At 40.0% G+C, this 17150-nt stretch overlaps 1 protein-coding gene across 3 annotated transcripts in view; it reads right to left on the bottom strand.

Annotated features, from left to right (window-relative positions):
- Positions 1–1268: 1268 nt before the first annotated feature.
- The window catches only part of METAP1 (methionyl aminopeptidase 1), a 71504-nt gene continuing 55622 nt past the window's right edge, over positions 1269–17150 (bottom strand). For all 3 annotated transcript variants that reach the window (XM_030819161.1, XM_003257512.4, XM_003257513.4), the window contains 2 exons: positions 6239–6304; positions 1269–2924 (listed from right to left, as the gene is read on the bottom strand). In XM_030819161.1, coding sequence (XP_030675021.1) covers positions 2761–2924; positions 6239–6304 — 230 coding nt within the window. In that variant the 3' untranslated portion in view covers positions 1269–2760. The remainder of the gene's footprint in view (positions 2925–6238; positions 6305–17150) is intronic.

Raw genomic sequence — 17150 nt, 5'->3', positions numbered from 1 at the left:
TATTAAATTTCTAATTGTACTATGATCATGTAAAAGAATGTCATTAGGTTAAGAGATACATGCTGATGTAGTAGGGTGAAGTACGATGTTGCTTCTTTCAAAAGAAAAGTGCTTATACAGAGATAAAGCAAAGGTGACAAAATGACATTTGTTAGATAAAGGTAAAGAATATATGATTATTTTACTGTACTATCAACTTCTCTATAATTTGAAAATTTTCAGTATAAAAATTTGGAGATAAAAAAATAAAAATTTTAAAAGGAGGGAAAAACAAGAAGGAAATCACTTACAGATACCTGAGGGTAGAGGTTAAGCAAAGTGGAGCATCCTGCTCTCAGTTTTAACCAAATCCAATGAAAACCCAGAAGTCGTTAGAGAACAAACTGAGGAATCAAGCAAACAAATTCCTAAACCTCCTCACCAACTCTTGCCTATTAATTTAGATATGTGGGTGCAAGTGGTATAAAGGTGTTGGTTAATCCTTTTTATAAACAAAAGATATAAAATGAAGTTCACGTTTCCCTTCTTCTAAGTTATAATTCCAAAGGAGTTGGAAGACTGGCAGGGGGAAAAAAATTATTCTAAAAGTTAATGTAAACAAAGTTAATACTTTGATTTTCTTTTTTTTTTTTTTTTTTGAGATGAGGTCTCACTCTCTCACCCAGGCTGGAATGTAGTGACACAATCATAGCTCACTGTAACCTTGAACTCCTGGGCTCAAGCGATCCCCCCCATCTCAGTCTCACGAGTAGCTAGTGCTACAGGCTCGCACACCATGCTCTTATTTTGTAAAAAGGTGGCAGAATGATGAAACTAGGTGTTTTGTCACCTAAATCCAGTGAACATTTGTAATTAGATATATGCAATTAGACCAGAGTCCATATTGTTTTAAAATCTCCCAAACTAAGAAAAGCATTATCACCACTGTGGTGTTTTATCCTTTAACCAAAAAACTATCACACCAAGATCTTTTTTCCTTCAGCTTATCTTCTAATGACGGACACTGAATAAGCCCACATTGTTAATTCACAATCAGTACATAAAATGCTCCCCTAATGTTCAGCATTCTGTCTTAAAAGCTCTCAAAAATATGGTTGCATCTCAAATGCTGCTGGCACTCTACTGAGTTTATGTACAGCCATTACACCTGAAAAAGCATTTCTACTCAAATGGTCGTGAATTTATTTTAGATTATCAAACAGCCTCCCCATTCCCACCATTTCCCTCTGAAATCCCAAAGAAATGCAGCAAAGTTAATCACTACATGGTAGGATAATCATTCAAACTTTTTAATCTCCCTTTACACATTATATTAACATTCATATTGCAAGGCATTCCATTCACAAATATTACAGTTTGATAAAAACTTCACACACATACTCCCAAAGTCTATACCAGATTCAGTCAACTTCACTAAATCACTCAAATAATAAAAGTAATGAAAACATTATTATTTTTAAAGCAATAAGGTCTGAGGCACTCTGGGAAAGATGTTCTCTTACAAGTATAATGTGTCAGTGGTATGAAATTATATTACAAGGATGCCCAGTAATCAAGTACACTCTAGTGACAATGACTTTGTGATCTGATATGTCTTCACTGGATACACTCCTACTTGGACAACTGCTGAAAGGAACGTAGATATTGGGCAGCTGAGGTCATTTCTAATGAGGTTCCCAACTATGTAAAGGAGAGGTGTGTTTCCACACACGAAGGACAGCTGCATCTCTACTGCAAGGTTACAGTACACAAAATTCCTTTCTCATCACTATCACGTTTACTCAACGTTAGATTTTAATAGCCCACTTGACCGCCTGGGCTCACAGCTGCAGACACTTTAGAACTCTTTCCCCATCCTCCACCATAGTGCAACCTTCACGCTTCTCTGAGCACCTCCAAGGTATGCCCTTGAAGTAAAACAGAAAAGGGAAGAAAGGGGGCTTTTTCTTTTCCATTTCTGACCAAACAGAGGTCTGAAATAGTGTATTATGAAATTCTCATTCCCTGCAACAGTCAGCCACCACTTGGAAAATGGCTATTTTTGCCATAAACTAGATTTTTAAAAGCCTAATAACCTTCCAAAGTGAATTTTACTACATTCATTCACTGACACACAGAGTCCACATTGGAGAAAGTCTCATTGGGTGAGTGCTTCCCTATGCACAATTACAAGGGTAAATAATTAGCATGGGGGAAAGGGGAGGCCAAATCCCAACCAGGAATTAAATCACTGCAAACTATGGATCCATTTGTAAGAGCATATAAACCTGTCAGAGCAGAAACAACACAAACCCCAGGTCACATAGTGTTTGGTAATTATGTATACGGAATTTAAAATGTATACATATATATTTCCATATATATAATTTAAAAAATCTGGTGCAACATATATTGCTAAAGTTTCAAAGATTCTCATTTCCAATGTTCACCTGGAAAGCAGCTGGCTCTTGATGGCTGTTTTGTGGCAGTGATAAAAGCAACTAGAAGCAAGTTTAAGTAAAAGTGCTCAAAGGGCAAATGAGAAAACAGGTGTGCAGGGGCAGGGGGCTGAAGAGTTGAGCAATGTTTCCTTTATTCTTCTCAGTTTTTTCAGACCCAAGACAAGTTCTTGAGGACACACATCAAATGCTGTAGTCCTTTCTTATCTATAGTCAAAACAAAACAACTGATTTAAAAAAGGTTCCTCTTCCTTTCTGTACTCTCAATAAAATGCATAGTACAGTAAGAAGGTATCACTGAGATGTGCCATCTTGGGAGAAATTAAAATTGAGACATGAAGTGAGGCCGTGCACTGTCAAGTCGCCGGGTTAGGATTTCACAGCCAGTGTCTGTGACCAGGAGGGTGTGCTCAAACTGAGCAGACCGCTTTCCGTCTCTTGTCACCGCAGTCCAACCATCTGGCCAGGTTTCATCCTGCCATCCGCCTTCAACAAACAAAAAATTTCTTAGTTCGATCACTCAGTTTTCTAAATGAACTCTATCAAGAAGAAAGCCAAGGAGAAAATTCACTACTAAGATCCTTATTTACATGCCAATTGTTTTAGCTAATGCCTTTCCAACTTCATTTTGGTCTTCAGTATGTTTGATGTTTAAATTTCATCAGATGTACTACAACCACATTTTTTATATATCCCAAATATCAAATCAAGCTGGAATTTCCAAAATAGAGGCGCTGGATTTCATTTTAACAACATATTGGTACCAATCACCATGACTTTGAGTAACAACTTTAATTAATTATATGTATCATTATATGTATCAAAGCATCACTATGTACCCTATGAATATATACAATAATTGTCAATTTTAAAATAGGAAATTTTTTTAAAAAGGACATTCTGCAATATGCTACAACACAGATGAACCTTGAGGACACAATGCTAAGTGAAATAAGCCAGTCACAAAAAAAGCATATGCTTGGCCAGGCGCGGTGGCTCACACCTGTAATCCCAGCACCTTGGGAGGCCGAGGCGGGCAGATCACGAGGTCAGGAGATTGAGACCATCCTAGCTAACAGACTGAAACCCCGTCTCTACTAAAAATACAAAAAATCAGCCGGGCATGGTGTTGGGCGCCTGTGGTCCCAGCTACTCGGGAAGCTGAAGCAGGAGTATGGCGTGAACCTGGGAAGCGGAGCTTGCAGTGAGCCGAGATCGCGCCACTGCACTCCAGCCTGGGCGACAGAGCAAGACTCTGTCTCAAAAAAAAAAAGGGATATGCTTAATGATTCCACTTCTATGAGGTAGAGTACAGTAGTCAAAATCATGGAGATAGAAAGCAGAACAGTGGATGCCAAGGTCTGGGAGTAGTGCAGAATAGGAAGGGAATGTTTAATGGGTTGAGTTTCAGTTTTACAGGATGAAAAGACTTTTGGAGACGGATGGTGGTGATGGGTGCACAACGTTATGGATGTATTTAATAATACTGAACTGTACATTTAAAAATGAGATGTGTATTTTAAAAAATCAGAAAGAAAAAAACTTGAATTAGTGAATTTAGCTTTCCTAGCATAACTTTGGCATCTGACAAAACTATACTCAGCATATATTGTGAAGGAAATTATGTAAATGTTTACAGTTTTATTACAGCATTCAATTCCTGATATAATTTCAAAATGGAGGCACACAAACAGATGGTGTGAAAAGATTATACAGTGAAATTTTTGTGAACTATACCCCTGGAACCAGAAAGAGGGGCAAAAGAAAGACTGGTGGGAGAGGATAAGAAAAATATGAAGCAGAATGGTCTGGATAGGAGGTGAAACCAGAGAAGGGAAGCAAAGGGACAGTGAATCTGGGAGGCCATGAAAGAAAACTCAGGGAAAGGAGGGAAAGGGGGTGAAGGGGGCATAATGAGGGAAAGCAGAAAGCAAAGGCTCAAGAGAATGTCAAGCAAAGGTGGAATGAGAAAGGCAATTCTAGATACTACTGTAAAAGATGTATTTGCCAGCTTTCTCCTTTCAAAATTAGATGTTAAAAAAATCAATACTTTCTTCATTTTGAGTAATCTTTAGGTGAAACATATTACCTCTAGGACTCACTGCCTCAGACAGACAAATCCCAGAACATAAACTCTGTAGTGAAGTAAACTACTTTTGCAATATTAAATCCCAGGCTAAAAAGAAAATATGAGGCAGCCTAAAAAAGTGAACTCATGCCTCATCAAGCAACTAAAGATGAGTACATCGATGTTTTTCAATGTAATGGCCTTTACACAAATGGCCTTTACACAAATTTAAAACATTACTACTATAATTTTATTGTGATCTGAAAAAACAGGATTTTTAGTAATGTCAAGTCAAATTTATTTGGCTATTCTGAGGAAATTCTCCTGCAGATTTGAGACTTTCTAGTCCAGGGATTTAACCTAGCTGAGTTACACTAAAGTATACCTGCTATAATTTGATGATTAATTACCTGTGCTGGCTGTATAGAAAGTTATTTGCTTACTGAAAATACTACATCGTGGCTCACCAACCAGGTGCTAGTTAATGGAAATATGTAGCCAAAATGACAATTTCCTCCCACTATCTTTCTTTTCACTGCTAAATACTTACCATCTTTACAACTGGTTGCACGTGATCAGAACTTTATCCTTATTATAAGAGGATGACAAAAACTTTACTGCACATTTGTGCAGTCTTTTAAGTATATAACATAATATAAATCATCTCAGTCTAGCAGCCCTGTGTGTTGGCAAGATAGGGATTCTAATTTTCATTTTACAGAAAACGCAATAAGGAATCAGCTTTAGAAGGCAACCTCTAAAGTGACTTCAGTGATCCCCAGCCTCTTGGCATGCACGCCCTTGTGTGCTCGCTCCTGCTCCCCTTGAGTGCGGGCTGGATTCAGTGAATCACTTCTAAGAAAGAGAATATAGAAGTCACTCCCAAGACTGGGTTATAAAAAGACTGGAAGGATCCAGAGAGGGAGTATCCTTTAAAACAGGGCTCAGGACACACAAGCTTTACTGCTGCCTCACTTTGCATCCCCTAACCAGAAAGCTCCATTACCAGAATCACTCTGAAAATCTCAGTGAGGAGCCCTAATTGTGACTCCAAGTCTCCTATTACTGCTACAAGCCTGTCTGGAGGAGATGACAACAGTGGGGAGGCTGCCAGAGCCAAGTGTGTCTTTGGTGTGCTTTCCCCACAATAGCTATATGATGCCACGTGATGACATGAGTGCAGACCATGAAGGGTCAGAACAGCTCATGAGCTGAGTCTGACAAATTCTGCCAGGTAACAAGCTAAGTTACAGGCAAGCTACTCACCCTCTTCAAGGACCAGTTTCCTCATTTCTATAATGGGGACAACACCTACCTTATACATTGTGAAGAATTAAATCATATAATTATGTCTGCCTCAAACTGGGTGGCTCGTCAAATGCTCTGCTCTGTTCCCTCCTCTTCCCTCTCCTACATCAAGCAAGAACGTCCACACAGACTTGACCTGGGCACCTCATTATTACAATGCACCCTCTGACATGATCTTTATGAAAAGGGACCAGAATTCAAGCATTTCAGCATCTCCTGACAGGAGACTACCACGCAGAAACCATGTCGTTCTTGCCAACCCTCACAATTTTCAGTTCTCCACGATACTGAATCAAGTTTGAGATGGGACCGGGAGTGAGTAGGAAGCAAAAAGCAAGCAGGTAGAAAAGACCACTGACATGATGAATAACCTAAAATACATATAAATTTAATTGAAAAATATCATGGCATCCTTTTTTCTCACCTTCACAAATCATTGGCTCAATTGTAAATACATGGCCCGACTTCATCACTCCAACTGCTTTATTTTCTGAAATTAAAGAAAAAAAAAATCTCAAAAGGTAGCAAAACCAACAGTGTACTGTTGAACAGCTAACTAGAAAGAGTACACAACTCAAATTCCCAACAGTGATTGTTAAATTAATTACCCTGATTCCCTTTCTTAAAGTTCAACAAACAGGTATTATACTGGCAGCCATCTAATATGGTACACGTATTGTCCTAGGCACATTTCATTATGCTTATGTGTTCTCTAGGAAAACAGAGGTATTTGTAGGCTGTATTTCAAATATGAGTATCACTTCTATAAAAAGGAAAGTGGCAAATAAAGAATAAAAGAAAAGTGCCTTGATTTCTATTACCTCATGATTAGAATTGCAATCACAGAACCAAGAGTTCCACTACTTATCCGGGTAGAGAAGTTTAAAGGAGAATGACAGATGTTTCAGATTATGCCAGGAATTTCCCACCGCTTTGGGGGTAAGTATGTGTTTGTACCCAGGGGCACAGCCCATAGAAACTACATGATTTTCATAACGTTTCATTAGCTGTTGTCTTTTTCTCATCTTCAAAGAACAAAGTCTATGCCCATTAACCTACTTTTTAAAAAATAAGCCGGGCGCAGTGGCTCATGCCTATAATCCCAGCACTTTGGGGAAGTCGAGGCAGGTGGATCACCTGAGGCAGGTCAGGAGTTTGAGACCAGCCTGGCCAACATGGCGAAACCCTGTCTCTACTAAAAATACAAAAATTAGCCAGGTGTGGTGGCATGCACCTGAAATCCCAGCTACTCAAGAGGCTGAAGCAGGGAATCACTGGAACCAAGAGAGAGGGTGAAGCGAGCCAAGGTCAATTGCGCCACTGCACTCCAGCCTGGGCAATTGAGCGAGACTCTCTCAAAAATAAAAACAAGGCCAGGAGCAGTGGCTCTCACCTGTAATCTCAGCACTTTGGGAGGCAGAGGTGGGTGGATCGCGAGGTCAGGAGATCAAGACCATCCTGGCTAACATGGTGAAACCCCGTCTCTACTAAAAATACAAAAAATTAGCCGGGCGTGGTGACAGGCGCCTGCAGTCCCAGCTACTCAGGAGGCTGAGGCAGGAGAATGGCGTGAACTCGGGAGGCGGAGCTTGCAGTGAGCCGAGATCGTGCCATGCACTCCAGCCTGGGCGACAGAGCAAGACTCCGTCTCAAAAACAAACAAACAAAAAAAAAAATAAAAAAAATAAAAAACAAACAACTAAGGAGACTATTATTTTTTAATTGAAAGCAAAAAAGCAAACTCCATTTCTCTCTCCAAACACTTTTTGGCTTCTTTGTCCAAGTTCACTAATATAAGTTTTTTTCGGGATCATCATGAGAAATACAACAATAAATTACAGTGACCAGACCTGCCATACCCCTCAAAAATGCCAAAAATGTTAAAACTAGGAATAGGCTTTTTTAGACAAAAATGGAGAACTAATTTAAATTCCAAGTTAAACAAAACCTAATAAGGGTGTCAGCTAAGTGAATGACTGCAATGCTCAACCTGACCACCAGATGGCTAATACATCAGCTTTTCAGGGTTCCTCTGTGAGGTGGTTCTGATCTGCAACTTTGTTATGAATGGCAAATTTGCCCGCCCTTTGAGGCTGACTCAACTAAACTCTCCTCTTTCCAGGAATGGTCTAATCTCCCCTACACGTTTATATTCCTGCATAACTTTCCTGATGAATAGCTATCGTGCTGCTTTCCACTATCTTAGGTATTGCCAAAATACACTTACTGCAGATTTCAAATCTGGAGCTTCTAAACTGTTACAAAATCCTAAGGTCATTAAAAAAAAGGAAGAAAAGAAACAAACATTTGACTTTTAATTTCTAAATTCATAAACTTTCAAAATGACATGCTTAATACATATACAGAATTGGTCTATATTTCCTTGGAGAAACCAAAAAGAAAACGTCAAGAATGTCAGTGTGGTGTCACAGAAAGTAAAAAGGACGAAAGAATCTCGAACTCTGCTGTCCAATACAGCAGCATTGGCCACGCATAGCTAGAAAGTACTTGAAAAGTGACTAATCAGAACTGAGGCTATCAGTGCAAAAGCCCTTTGGATTTCAAAGACTAAAACAACACGTAACATATCTCTCAATAATTTTTACACTGATTAAAGTTTCAGTTTCCCAACATATCTCACTCAACAAATACACATTATCTGAGTGACTATACTATCATGGACACTGTTAGGCACTTTTTAAAAAATTTGTACCTGATCTATAGATCAGAATGACTGTAATATGCAGGCATACCTTGTTTTATTGCACTTCACTATATTATGCTTCACAGATACTGCTTCCTTCCTTCTTTCTCTCTCTTTTTTTTTTTTTTTTTTTTTTTTTTGAGATGGACTCTTGCTCTGTTGTCCAGGCTGGAGTGCAGTGGCACGATCTCGGCTCACTGCAACCTCCACCTTCCAGGTTCAAGTGATCCTCCCACCTCAGGCTCCTGAGTAGCTAGGGACTACAGGTGCACGCACCATGGCCGGCTAATTTTTGTATTTTTAGTAGAAGCGTGGTTTCAACATTTTGGCCAGGCCGGTCTAGAACTCCTGACCTCAAGTGATCCGCCTGCTTCAGCCTCCCAAGGTGCTGGAATTACACGTATGAGCCACCACATCTGACCAGGTGCTGCTTTTTTTTTTTTTTTTTTTTTAAATAAACTGAAGATTTGTGGCAACCCTGCACTGAGCAAGTCTAACAATGTCATTTTTCCAATAGTACATGTTCACTTCATGTCTCTATGTCACAATTTGGTAATTTTCACAATCTTTCAAACATGTTCATTATTATTATATCAGTTATAGTGATCTGTGATCAATGATCTTTGATGTTAAAATTTTAATTGTTTTGGAGCACCACAAACTGTGCCCATGTAAAGACAGCAAACAAATGTTTGTGTGTGTTCTGAAGGCTCCATCAGCCTGCCCCACTTCTCTCTCCCCCTCCTCAGGCCTCCCTATTCCCTGAAACACAATACTGAAATTAGGCCACTTAATAGCCCTACAATGGCCTCTAAGTGTTTAACTGAAAGGAAGAGTCACATGTCTCTCACTTTGAATCAAAAGCTAGAAATGATTAAACTTAATGAGAAGGCATGTCAATAGCCTAGATAGGCCAAAAGCTAGGCCTCTTGTGCCAAAGAGTTAGCCACGTTGTGAATGCAGAGGGAAAGTCCTTGAAGGAAACTGAAAGTGCTACTTCACTGAACCCACAAATGCAAAGAAAGTAAAACAGTCTTACTGCTGTTATGGAGGACGTTTGAATGGTCTGGATAGAAGATCACACAACCGACAACATTCCCTTAAGCCAAAGCCCAATCCAGAGCAAGGCACTAACTCTCTTCAATTCTATGAAGGCTGAGAGAGGTGACAAAGCTGCAGAAGAAAAGTTGAAAGCTAGCAGAGGTTGGTTCATGAGGTTTAAAGAATCCATCTCCATTACATAAAAGTGCACGGTGAAGCGGCAAGTGCTGATGTAGAAACTGCAGCAACGTTGCCAGACGATATAGCTAAGATAATTGATGAAGGTGGCTATACTAACAAAAATGCCAACCAAAACAGCCTTTTAATGGAAGAAAATGCCACCTAGGACTTTCTAACTAGAGAGGAGAAGTCAATAACTGGCTTCAAATAACAGGTGACTTTGTTAGGGGATCCAGCAGCTTGTGACTTTAAGTTGAAGCCAATGCTCATCTACCATTCCTTAAGATTCCTTAAGAATGAAGCGAAATCTACTCTGCCTGTGCTCTAGAAACAGAACAACAAAGCCTGGATGACAGCACCTCAATTTATAGCATGGTTTACTGAATATTTTAATAATATTAATATATAATTAATATATAATATATAGTTAATATAATTAATATTAATGCTGAAACCTACTGCTCAGAGAAAAAGATTCCTTTCAAAATATTACTGCTCACTGACAATGCACCTGGTCGCCCAAGAGCTCTAACAAGAGATGTACAAGGAGATGAACGTTGGTTTCATGCCTGCTAACATGGCATCTATTCTGTACCTCATGGATCAAAAAGGAATTTTGACTTTCAAGTCTTATTATTTAAGAAATACATTTTCTAAGGCTGCCGCAGATAGTGATTTCTCTGATGAATCTGGACAAAAGTAAACTGAAAAATCTTCTTGAAAGGATTCACCATTCTGGATGTCATTAAAAACACTTGTAGGCTGGGCGCGGTGGCACACACCTGTAATCCCAGCACTCTGGGAGGCCGAGGCAGGTGGAATGTATGACTCCAGAAGTTCAAGACCAGCCTGGGCAACACAGTAAAATCCCATTTCTACTAAAAATACAAAAAAAATAGCCGGGCATGGTGGTACGTGCCTGTAATCCCAATTACTCAGGAGGCTGAGGTGGAGGAATCACCTGAGCCCAGGAGGTAGAGACTGCAGTGAGCTGAGATCGTGCCACTGCACTCCAGCCTGGGCAACCAGAGTGAGACCCTGTCTCAAAACAAGCAAAAACAAAACCAAAAAATTGTGATTCATGGGAGGAAATTGTGTGATGCATGACAGGAAGTCAAATATCAGTATTAACATGAGTTGGGCAGAAAGTGATTTCAACCCTTTTGGATGACTATGAGGGGTTTGAAACTTAGTGGAGCAAGTAACTGCAGATGTGGTGGAAAGAGCAAGAGAACTAGAATTAGTAATGGAGCCTGAGGATGTGAGTGGATTGCTGCAATCTCATGATGAAACTTGAACACTTGAGTAGCTGCTTCTTATGGATAAACAAAGGAAGTGGTTTCTTGAGATGGAATCTATCCATAGTGAAGATGCTGAGATGACAACAAAAGATTTGGAATATTACATAAACTTAGTTGATAAAACAGGAGCATGGTTTGAGAGAACTGACTCCAATTTTGAAAGAAGTTCTATGTTGAATAGGAGCGGTGAGAGAGGGCATCCCTGTCTTGTGCCAGTTTTCAGAGGGAATGCTTCCAGTTTTTGCCCATTCAGTATGATATTGGCGGTGGGTTTGTCGTAGATAGCTCTTATTATTTTGAGATACATCCCATCAATACCTAATTTATTGAGAGTTTTTAGCATGAAGGGTTGTTGAATTTTGTCAAAGGCCTTTTCTGCATCTATTGAGATCATCATGTGGTTTTTGTCTTTGGTTCTGTTTATATGCTGGATTACATTTATTGATTTGGGTATGTTGAACCAGCCTTGCATCCCAGGGATGAAGCCCACTTGATCATGGTGTGTAAGCTTTTTGATGTGCTGCTGGATTCGGTTTGCCAGTATTTTATTGAGGATTTTTGCATCAGTGTTCATCAAGGATATTGGTCTGAAATTCTCTTTTTTGGTTATGTCTCCGCCAGGCTTTGGTATCAGGACGATGCTGGCTTCATAAAATGTGTTAGGAAGGATTCCCTCTTTTTCTATCGATTGGAATAGTTTCAGAAGGAATGGTACCAGTTCCTCCTTGTACCTCTGGTAGAATTCGGCTGTGAATCCATCAGGTCCTGGACTCTTTTTGGTTGGTAAGCTATTGATTATTGCCATAATTTCAGAACCTGTTATTGGTCTATTCAGAGATTCAACTTCTTCCTGATTTAGTCTTGGGAGGGTGTATTTGTCGAGGAATTTATCCATTTCTTCTAGATTTTCTAGTTTATTTGCATAGAGGTGTTTGTAGTATTCTCTGATGGTAGACTGTATTTCTGTGGGATCAGTGGTGATATCCCCTTTTTCATTTTTTATTGCATCTATTTGATTCTTCTCTCTTTTCTTCTTTATTAGTCTTGCTAGCGGTCTATCAATTTTGTTGATCTTTTCAAAAAACCAGCTCCTGGATTCATTAATTTTTTGAAGGGTTTTTTGTGTCTCTATTTCCTATTCAACATAGTGCTGGAAGTTCTGGCCAGAGCAATCAGGCAGGAGAAGGAAATAAAGGGTATTCAATTAGGAAAAGAGGAAGTCAAATTGTCCCTGTCTGCAGATGACATGATTGTATATCTAGAAAACCCCACTGTCTCAGCCCAAAATCTCCTTAAGCTGATTAGTAACTTCAGCAAAGTCTCAGGATACAAAATCAATGTACAAAAATCACAAGCATTCTTGTACACCAATCACAGACAAACAGAGAGCCAAATCATGAGTGAACTCCCATTCCCAATTGCTTCAAAGAGAATAAAATACCTAGGAATCCAACTTACAAGGGATGTGAAGGACCTCTTCAAGGAGAACTACAAACCACCGCTCAAGGAAATAAAAGAGGATACAAACAAATGGAAGAACATTCCATGCTCATGGGTTGGAAGAATCAATATCGTGAAAATGGCCATACTGCCCAAGGTAATTTATAGATTCAATGCAATCCCCATCAAGCTACCAATGACTTTCTTCACAGAATTGGAAAAAACTACTTTAAAGTTCATATGGAACCAAAAAAGAGCCTGCATCACCAAGTCAATCCTAAGCCAAAGGAACAAGGCTGGAGGCATCACGCTACCTGACTTCAAACTATACTACAAGGCTACAGTAACCAAAACAGCATGGTACTGGTACCACAACAGAGACATAGATCAATGGAACAGAACAGAGCCCTCAGAAATGATGCCGCATATCTACAACTATCTGATCTTTGACAAACCTGACAAAAACAAGAAATGGGGAAAGGATTCCCTATTTAATAAATGGTGCTGGGAAAACTGGCTAGCCATATGTAGAAAGCTGAAACTGGATCCCTTCCTTACACCTTATACAAAAATTAATTCAAGATGGATTAAAGACTTCAATGTTAGACCTAAAACCATTAAAATCCTACAAGAAAACCTAGGCAATACCATTCAGGACATAGGCGTGGGCAATGACTTCATGTCTAAAACACCAAAAGCAATGGCAACAAAAGCCAAATTTGACAAATGGGATCTAATTAAACTAAAGAGCTTCTGCACAGCAAAAGAAACTACCATCAGAGTGAACAGGCAACCTACAGAATGGGAGAAAATTTTTGCAACCTACTCATCTGACAAAGGGCTAATATCCAGAATCTACAATGAACTCAAACAAATTTACAAGAAAAAAACAAACAACCCCATCAAAAAGTGGGCAAAGGACATGAACAGACACTTCTCAAAAGAAGACATTTATGCAGCCAAAAAACACATGAAGAAATGCTCATCATCACTGGCCATCAGAGAAATGCAAATCAAAACCACAGTGAGATACCATCTCACACCAGTTAGAATGGCCATCATTAAAAAAGCAGGAAACAACAGGTGCTGGAGGGGATGTGGAGAAATAGGAACACTTTTACACTGTTGGTGGGACTGTAAACTAGTTCAGCCATTGTGGAAGTCAGTGTGGCGATTCCTCAGGGATCTAGAACTAGAAATAACATTTGACCCAGCCATCCCATTACTGGGTATATACCCAAAGGACTATAAATCACGCTGCTATAAAGACACATGCACACGTATGTTTATTGCGGCACTATTCACAATAGCAAAGAGTTGGAACCAACCCAAATGTCCAACAACGATAGACTGGATTAAGAAAATGTGGCACATATACACCATGGAATACTATGCAGCCTTAAAAAATGATGAGTTCATGTCCTTTGTAGGGACATGGATGAAACTGGAAAACATCATTGTCAGTAAACTATCGCAAGGACAAAAAAACCAAACACCGCATGTTCTCACTCATAGGTGGGAATTGAACAATGAGAACTCATGGACACAGGAAGGGGAACATCTCACTCCGGGGACTGTTGTGGGGTTGGGGGAGGGGGGAGGGACAGCATTAGGAGATATACCTAATGCTAAATGACGAGTTATTGGGTGCAGGAAATCAACATGGCACATGGATACATATGTAACAAACCTGCACATTGTGCACATGTACCCTAAAACCTAAAGTATAATTAAAAAAAAAAAGAAGAAGAAGAAAGAAGTTCTGTGGATAAAATGCTATCAAAGAGCATCACAAGCTACAGAAAAATCCTTCGTGAAAGGAAGAGTCAGTCAATGTGACAAACTTTGTTGTCTTATTTCAAGAAGTTGCCACGACAACCCTGATATGGTTTGGATCTGTGTTCCCACCCAAATCTTATGTTGAAATGTAATTCCCAGTGTTGGAGGAGAGGCCTTGTCGAAAGTGACTGGATCATGGGGGCAGAGTTCTCATGAATGGTTTAGCACCACCTCCCTTGGTACTGCACAGTGAATGAGTTGTCATGAGATCTGGTTGTTTCTCCTCCCATGCACTCTCTCTCTTGCTCCTGCTCCCACCATGTGAGACACTCTTTGCCTTCCGCATGATTGTAAGTTCCCTGAGGCCTCTCCAGAAGCTGATGCTGCCATGCTTGTATAGCCTACAGAACCGTGAGCCAATTAAGCCTCTTTTCTTTATAAATTTCCCAGGTTCTAACAGGAATTCGACCAGGAATTTCTAACAATGTGAGAATGTAATACAAACCCCAGCCTTCAGCAACCACCACCCTGATCAGTCAGTAGCCATCAACATCAAGAGAAGAACTTTCACCAGCAAGAGGATTACAACTCACTGAAGACTCAGATGACTGTTAGCATTTTTTAGCAATAGAGTATTTTTAAATAAAGGTTTGTGCATTGTTAGACTACACACACAGGAGACTACTGTATAAACATAACTTTTTGTGCACTGCACTGGGAAACCAAAAAATCTGTATGACTTGCTTTATTGCGACATTTACTATATTGCAAGGGTCTGGAACCAAACAGTTATCTCTGAGGTATGCCTGTACAGTTTAAATGTAGAGTATTATCATCATTACTTCCCACCCATTGATTCAAACATAGAAGCAAATAAACTCTCACCTAACAAGGATTTCTCCTACATAGAAGGAGTGGAGGAATGTTATACAACAGTTTCCTGGTTCTTCCCTCATATGGGCTAGGAATATAGAGTTACAAATTAAAGCAGAGATTTACATTTCAAAAGATATCTCTGCTATACAAAAAAAAATCCCTCAATAGTTTAATACTTCCCTGCAGTGATCATAGCATATTTTGTTTTATATAAATGTGACTCTTCATAAACATAATATATAAGGCTGGGTGTGGTAGCTCACGCCTGTAACCCCAGCTCCTTGGGAGCCTGAGGTGAGCAGACTGCTTGAGCCCAGGAGTTTGATATCAGCCTGGGCAACATGGAGAAACCCTGTCTCTACAAAAATATAAAAATTAGCCAGGGATGGTGGCCCACACCTGAAGTAACAGCTACTCAGGAGGCTGAGGTAGGAGGACTGCTTGAGCTCTCGGAGGTCAAGGCTCCAGTGAGCCGTGACTGCACCACTACACTTTAGCCTAGGTGACACAGCGAGATCCTGTCTCAAAAAAACTATATAAAATAAAGTACACCTGGGTCCTTGTTCCTCTTTTCATAATTGTTTCTTATGTCTAATCAAATGCTTTAATAGGAAACTCACATGACATCTTCTGTATAACAGTGGCAACATATTTTGCTGACACTATAACCACTGACCAAAATCCCCTTCTCCCATAAATATTATTGTCTTCAGTCTCTCTCTTTCCCTCTCACTCAAATCCATATCTAAACTCAAATTTTATTGCTTCTGCAAGTAAGGGAACGGTTTTCATTCCCTCCCCTGCACATACTCTTACATACACACACCCCACTGTAACTAGAATAGCTACTTCCATTCTGTGAAAGGGAATGCATATTCAGATGATTACAGGGTATAACAGGAAGGAATGAAGTCAGTTACCTATTTTCTGTTGCTAGCTTTTATTTCAAGCATGATTCACATTTTAAATAAAAAGAATTAGGTGGTCTGCTAATAACCATTTATTGACACACATTAGATGCTGTGCTCTAAACCAGCAGTCCCCAACCTATTTTGCACTAGGGACCGATTTTGTAGAATAGATTTTTTCCACAGACCAGGAGGATTTTGAGGGTACGAGCCTTGGGGGGATGGTTTCAGGATGAAACTGTTCCACCTCAGATCATCAGGCATTAGATTCTCATACGGAGTGCACAACCTAGATCCCTCACATGCACAGTTCACAACAGGGTTCAAACTCCTATGAGAATCTAATGCCACTGCTGATCTGACAGGAGGCGGAGCTCAGGTGGTAAAGCTCGCTTGCTTGCCGCTCCCCTCATGCTGTGCAGCCCAGCTCCTAACAGGCCATGGATTGGTACCTGTCTGCGGCCCAGGGGTTGGGGACCCCTGCTCTGAATGACTGCTCCAGCTTCTCCTTTAGAAAGGTTGCTCACTCATTTCACTTTCTCTTCACAACTATCCATGTCCAGGATTTTACCACCTCACACCTGAACTATAGCAACAACTGCCCATCAGGCCAACTATCTTCAGAACTCCCACCTGCAATCCATCTTAGTCACCACTGCCAAATTAGCCTTCTCAAAATATCAGCTTCATTATGCCATTCTTCTGCTCAAAAATATTTCTGAAGATGCCGACATACAAGTCAAATTTCTTCAGTCTGGCATTTGGCACACCTGGACTGCCTGCTGTTAGTCCTTAACATATAACTCAGCCAACCTTCTATTTTCTCTGTTCATCTCTATTTGAAGCACCCATGTTCACCCACCAACTGGAAAGCTTTTTCTCCTCTCCACCCAACCAAAACCTCAACCACTCTTTAGTTCTCCCACCCACCGCACCCAGCACCAAATTTCTTCAATCCTTACTCGTCAGCATGAAGTATGGGAGAAAAGACTGACTCCAGAAAGCAAGACAGAACCCAGGTATCAATGCTAGTCTGGCATTTAATTACTAGTCTGTGTGACCTTGAGCAAGCCAATTACCTCTGTAAGCACAGAGTTGCTTTAAAAA

This window comes from Nomascus leucogenys, chromosome 9, assembly GCF_006542625.1.
Source record: "Nomascus leucogenys isolate Asia chromosome 9, Asia_NLE_v1, whole genome shotgun sequence".
Lineage (NCBI taxonomy): Eukaryota > Metazoa > Chordata > Mammalia > Primates > Hylobatidae > Nomascus > Nomascus leucogenys.
Note: the sequence above shows the minus strand (reverse complement) of the source record. Positions and strands in the feature narration are given on the sequence as shown.